The sequence below is a fragment of the Phyllobates terribilis genome, unplaced genomic scaffold (genome assembly GCF_046119375.1).
Source record: "Phyllobates terribilis strain yellow unplaced genomic scaffold, ASM4611937v1 Scaffold_3__8_contigs__length_932513732, whole genome shotgun sequence".
NCBI classification, from domain to species: domain Eukaryota; kingdom Metazoa; phylum Chordata; class Amphibia; order Anura; family Dendrobatidae; genus Phyllobates; species Phyllobates terribilis.
Window position 1 is genome coordinate 98,083,285 of NW_027362763.1, and position 6,940 is coordinate 98,090,224.

General features: G+C 43.0%; 1 protein-coding gene across 2 annotated transcripts in view; it reads left to right on the top strand.

Moving 5' to 3' along the window:
* Positions 1-6,118, top strand: part of LOC141258875 (WD repeat and coiled-coil-containing protein-like) — a 30,467-nt gene extending 24,349 nt beyond the window's left edge. For both annotated transcript variants that reach the window (XM_073674084.1, XM_073674085.1), the window contains one exon: positions 887-6,118. In XM_073674084.1, coding sequence (XP_073530185.1) covers positions 887-1,050 — 164 coding nt within the window. In that variant the 3' untranslated portion in view covers positions 1,051-6,118. The remainder of the gene's footprint in view (positions 1-886) is intronic.
* Positions 6,119-6,940: the final 822 nt, after the last annotated feature.

Below are 6,940 nucleotides of genomic sequence, written 5' to 3' on the forward strand. Positions count from 1 at the left end.
GTCACATGACTAAATGACGTCATGAAAGGTCCTTTCACACCACCGCCAGCCGCCAAAGACACCGGACGCAACGGAGAAAAGACCGGGGGCCATCAGAAGGTAAGTATAATCCTTATTTTTTACCATTTTTATTCTTTTTTTTTAACTATTACTTGGTCACACTATATAAATCCATGCCGGTTGCTTAGCTTTATATAGTGTGACAAAGTTGTCAAGCACTTTCCAAGTGATGCTAAAATCGCTTGGAAAAGCGCTTGATAACCCGCATGCAGAAATGCATGTGAAGAACGCTTGACAAACACTTCTACCTGGTGGGAAAAACGCATGTAAAATCCGCATGCGTTTTTCCTGCCAGGGAGATGCGGAAAAAATATGCAGCATTTCTGCATCTTGGACACTTAGCCTCAAAGTCAACGGGCGGTCTTGAAGCTGGTAATCAGTGAAGACTGGCATCCAACATGCTCATAGCATGCAAGATGGGCGGCAGTCAAGTGATTTATTCCTGTTCCTGACTTCTGCCACTTTGGTCTGTTCAGTGCAGGTACTGATGCTTCACCTCCCTGTATCTGTGTAGCGGTAGACGCAGTTACTGCATCAAAATGCCGAATACCCGGAAAGTCATAGCGTTAATAGATCGCATAGCTGCTTCCATATTGTGTCTTATGTACATGGAGGATAAGATTTTTTTCAGAGCTGGGCTAGTAGTATGGGTATTGAGCATACTCCGGGTAAAGCCAAGAAACCTTCATACACATTAGCTGGCTGATGCTTCCTTCCATAACCGGCCGGCGGTACCTTGCGTATCATGTATTGGTCATAAACGCTGAATATTGTATCTGACACTCCGTTATAATCCTAACTCTGTAACCCTGTCTCTTCTTTCCAGGCTCCTCTTGTTGGATTACTCTGACAGCGGATAACGAAGGCTTTATCCCTTTAACATTTTCAGCCAATCAGGAACTGTTCATCAGAGACGCCAGGGGACCACCAGCATCCCCGATGAGCTCCGCTAGCTATTGTCCAGCAGAGCCTCCCAGTAGCATCACATAATGCGCAGCGGAGCCATTTCGCTCTTCAGCTTTACCGTATGCACTGGGGTTGATGCTCCTTCACTCTCTTTCCATAACGATCATTTCCAATCAGACTGTTGTAAGGATTCCTTACCCATCTCCGGTGCTGTCAGGGGAATATCCTGGTATTTTGTGCAATACACGCCCTAAATCTGGGGCTCCCATCACTCAAACAAGGGCGCCCAGCATCAGGTCCATAAGGAGGCATGGACGTTCAGGAGAAGACGCTGGCATGGGAAGAGGGACTTCTGTATTCTCATAGTGAATTGTGTCTCTGGTGATTGTACCGGCGCCCGTCAGTATTTGCAGCATTCGTGTCGACAGGTGTCGAAGTCCTGGTCGACATGCATGAGGAATGTATATTTTGTTAATGCATGTTCCGGCTCTGGTCGTATCTATAGTGTGTGTGCGGCATATTAGATACAAGCGGGGGATGGTCTGTATAAAGCGGAGGCCGCCATCGTGTAGGCGCAGGCAGGCGGTGCTATATAATAAGGGTGTGATGACAGTTGTGCGTTTTATTTGCGTTGATGTAGATAGTCAACACCTAAAAATATAATTTATTTGATTTATTTTTTTTATTCTGATTAATAATACAGACTAAGATGGGAAATGACACAACGTGGCTGCTTTCTGTCAGCTTCCTGTCGTCACAACGCTGCGGTCAAACTCCATGGCCCTGGTAACCATTATTTTTCACTACCTGGATTTTTGTATAAATATCTTTGTCACCCTTACATATCGGATTGCTGTTGGCGGATCTCGCCTTTAGTCAGTGATCTAATGTATTTTTTGGTCAATGTTAGGGTGAAATTTAAATTAAAGAAGTATTTAACCTTCTTAATATATTGCAGTCATCACTGTGTGCTTACAATTGCTCATTTTGCTTTTCTACCCAGCTAATTCTCCTCTTTTCTCTGCTGTATGTAGAAACAGGAAGTCTCTTGTCCCTGCATTTATCATCCCCTCTTCAACACCTGCCCCAGCTGCTCCTTCCTTCACCTGCCCGGGACTATTACCGGGACTCATGACTCGTGCAGAGAAAATTGACCTCCTTTTTCTACATAGAGTTTAGAAGGAATCAGCTGTGTTTAATCTAGTGATGTCAGACTTAATGGAAAAGAGGAGAATTAGCTGGGTAGAAAGGCAAAATGAGCAATTGTACGTTCACAGTGCTGTATAATATAATGATTGAAATCTATTGAGGATAAAAACTTTAAAGGTTTTTTTTTTTTTTAATGTCGATTCCATGGGTTTTCCCCTCAAAGATCAGCGGCACAGAAGTGTCCAGCTGATGCGCTTTTTCTTCATTTATTTATTTTTTTTCAATATTTTTATTGGTTTTAACAAAAAATTTAAGGGAGAATAGGAAAATGAAAAAGGCAGGTAGGAAAAGAATGGGAGGAAGTGGGGGAATAAAGTGAAAAGGAAACAAAGGGATGTATAAAAAATTGTAACAGGGTTGCGCTAATTTTTCGACTATTCTGTTCCGATTTCTTTTCTTTGTGCCGTTCTTATATTATAACCTAATGTACATTGAGGAAAGGAGAAAAAAAGTGAAAATTTTATCCCCTCTGGGTTTATGGGTAGCCGGAATCTCCTGCACAGAGGAGGATGCAGTCAGGGAGGAGGATGCAGTCAGGGAGGAGGTCACTTGGGTAAATCATATGAACGCTGTCATCTTGTCACCTACCCATAGGCAATGAGAGGAATGAGATTCTTAAAGGATATGGACACCTTCGGGAACAATTTTAGAATTTATTTTTTTCTACTATTTAATTACATGTTATGGGGGCTAAAAATAATTTTGCACGGTTAGCTTTTTTTTTATAGGCTACTTTATTTACCTGCGTATCTATTGCTGGCTGCAGAATGGTTTAAAGGAGTTGTTCAGGATGTTAACATAGCCGGATAGTTGGCTGATGGGTGGGGATTCGGGACCCAGCACCCCTGCTATTCAGCATTTCTAGCCGGCGGACACCGATAACAGCTGATTGGTTGGGGTGCCGGGTGTTGGACCACGACCGATCAGACATTGACTTGATTGCTAAAGTAGTGGACAACCCCTTTAAATACATCAATAAAACCACCCATCGGCCCCAAGATAAAATGTATGTTTATTAATGTCGACTTTATCTCATCCCGGCATTGCTTCTTCCACCCCATCTCCCTCTATGTATGTTTTTGGAACGAGGACCTTTCTGCTGACGACATAGATTAGTAGGGTGCAGTGTTGTGTATATTGTTAGTCTACAAAATTGCGGGTTTTAGAACAGGTAGACCTCCAGAATAGTCCAGAAACGTGACTCGTAGAATAGTATGGACAGTAATAGGATGGCCGTGCATTGGAGGGGTTGTCGAAGACACATTTGGAGTCCCCAACTATTGTCCGTATAGGATAATAGCTAGAAAGATCATTTCTCGCTCTGGAGGACCTGACTAAATTGTGCATTACATGGATGACCTATTATCGTTACTTGTTATGCCTCATTTCACCAGCGGTGGCGCTGCATGGGAATTATGCACTTGCTGAATGGTTCCCCAGTAGATATCAGATGATTGGGGTTTAGCAGCCCTATACCTAGTGATCAGCTTTTAGGTTGAGGCTATTGTCCAAACCTGATAACGTTCCTTGATGGAAGCATGAATGGACTTGATGATTGCAGGGGCCCTGGTACCTTCATCTCCCTTATTAGGTGCTATAGTCCTGCCATGTAGATCCACCAGCAATGGTGTATGAGGACTTTATGGGTTTTATGTCATGAAGAACCAACAGGTTGGACTTATTCTGTAAAGTGCTCCCCCCACAACTGAGATCTGCGGTGTCTGAAGGATCTGGCAGTTTCTCAATTCTCCCTCTTCTTTATAAAGGGTAGCAGCTGGGTTTTGCTATGTAATCTGAGAGCAGCATGAGATAGGAACGGAGACCCTGATTCCAGCTATGTGTCACTTAGTTTACTGGGTGCAGCAGTTGTGATAGAATCACAGTTTTCTCTGCTGCACATCTCAATGCTGAGCTGTGTATAACCCCGCCCACACCATTGATTGGTTGCATTCTGTCATTATGCAGTATACACAGCTGCCAATGAGTGTTGGGGGCGTGGTTGGACTAGAAGGCATGAAACACCTAGTTCTGTAGTGATAATCTCCTGATGATAAAACACTGATTGTATTGGAACAGCAAAACACAGTCTAGTAAGTAACACATCACTGGAATTGGGGTCTCAGTCCCTACATTATGGTGTTCTCAGATTACATAGCAAAATTTTGCTCACTAATTCCATTCAAACAATCAAATTTTGGTATTTGGCTTCTTTTTTCTTCTTCCTGCCAAAAAGTCTTTTGACCGACAGTTACTGGATGTAAATGAGCTTCGGGGTGGTGGAGTTTTAGTCTCAATGCTTCATAGGAAAAATATGCAAATAAGCGCTCACCGGGAATAAAAATCTCTAGATGTGGCTACCGTGTAAGTCAATGACCCTTCATAGAGATTCGCAACATGGCTAAGGAAAGAAGCCAGCTACTGACATATTCTGGGGTGCTTGACCCTCATCAGGGTTTGATGAGGGAAATCTGGCTGTCCTTAGGGAGATTATTGAAGTATGACCATGCTCCACAGAAAAAAAATTGCAAATTAGCTCCCTCCTGGAAGGAAATACAATTTTTCTTTGTGTCATCTAGCGTAAGACAGTGACTTACTGAGAAGACACCACTACTAGGTGGCACTAGCGAGAGAGTTGTATTTTCTTCCAGGAGAGGGTTATCTTGCTGAATGTAATGGACAAACTTTTTGTCCTCTTAATGGTCACTCAGCTGCAGAGGTTTTATCAGCAGCAGTCACCGCCAGGACTGGGATTACGACATTGATTGTAATGCTGGATACGGAAGTACAGATTTACCAGCCAGTCTGAAAGATGATCATAAGCGGAGACGGACTCACATCATCAAGCGAGGACTCTGTGCACCAAAACTGCCGATGGGCTTCCCACGTCTACAGTATTATGTCGAGGTCTTGGTGCACCAAAACTGCTGGTGGGCTTTTCACATCTACTGTAATATGTCGAGGACTCTGTGCACCAAAACGGCCGATGGGTGTCTCACATCTACAGTAATATGTTTAGGTCTTGGTGCACCAAAACTGCCGATGGGCTTCCCACGTCTACAGTATTATGTCGAGGTCTTGGTGCACCAAAACTGCCGGTGGGCCTCTCACATCTACTGTAATATGTCGAGGTCTTGGTGCACCAAAACTGCCGATGGGCTTCTCACATCTACTGTAATATGTCGAGGTCTTGGTGCACCAAAACTGCCGATGGGCTTCTCACATCTACTGTAATATGTCGAGGACTCGGTGCACCAAAACTGCCGGTCGGCCTTTCACATCTACAGTAATATGTCGAGGACTCTGTGCACCAAAACGGCCGATGGGCTTCTCACATCTACAGTAATATGTCGAGGACTCGGTGCACCAAAACGGCCGATGGGCTTCTCACATCTACAGTAATATGTCGAGGACTCGGTGCACCAAAACTGCTGGTCGGCCTTTCACATCTACAGTAATATATCGAGGACTCTGTGCACCAAAACGGCCGATGGGCTTCTCACATCTACAGTAATATGTCGAGAACTCTGTGCACCAAAACTGCCGGTCGGCCTTTCACATCTACAGTAATATGTCGAGGACTCTGTGCACCGAAACGGCTGATGGTCTTCTCACATCTACAGTAATATGTCGAGGACTCGGTGCACCAAAACTGCCGGTGGGCCTCTCACATCTACAGTAATATGTCTACTTCTGGTTGTTAAGGTTTATTACTTGGAGGGAAGGGAAGAAAATCTGCATTGCCTGTCTGTTCTGTCCGTGTCCAGCAGTAGAACCCGAATGTAAACTTTATTCTTGGGTCAGAAACTGTGTATAAGAATGTCAGTGAATGTAGCAGTCGTTTGACGCTCTTACAGTTGTGTATTTCTTGTCTTCCATTGTAACATATCTCCTCACCCCTGAACTTGTCCAAGAAATAAATACCCTAAAATGGGGCAAATCTTAATGCCATATTGTCATTATTACCCTTGACGCCAGTGCAATAACCCCTGCAAAAGATGGAAAAATAACATGGTGCCAAGTTTTACCAACACTGATAATGGAGATGCAAATAATTTTCTGTTTTCAATCAAAGGATATGGACATTTTTGGGTTGTTTTTTTTTAATTTTTTTACTTAAATGTATGTATAATCCCATTTTTCAAAAAGTTGGGAAGCTGTGTAAAATGTAAAGAAAACCGGAATGCAATGATTTGGAAATCTCTTATAGTCATATTTTAGTCACATTAGAACATAGGAAACGGATCAGAAGTTGAACATTAGACATTTTTGAAAAAATTAACTAATTTAGAAATTGATGGCAGAGAAACATCTAAAAAAAGTTTGAGGATGCAATGTCCACCATTGTGTAGCATCTCTTCTTCCTTTCACAACAGTCTGTAAACTTCTGGGAAGTGAAGAGACATTGGGAGGGTTTTGGGAGACTTCTTGTTGTCCCATTCTTGTCTGATGTCGGATTCTCACAGGGACTTTGACAGATTTTTAATTTTAATAATGCGCCAAATGTTTTTTATTGGTGAAAGTTCTGGACTGCAGGCGGACGGTTCATCCCTTAACCCAAGGGCCATTTTCTGTTTTTGCGCTCTTGTCTTTTGCTCCCCTTCTTCCCAGAGTCATAATTTTTATTTTTCCGCCAGTATGGCCATGTTAGGGCTTGTTTTTTGCAGGACGAGTTGTACTTTTGAACTACACTATTGATTTTCCAACTTAATGTACTGGAAAACGGGAAAAAAAATTCCAAGTGTGGTGAAATTGCAAAAAAAGTGCA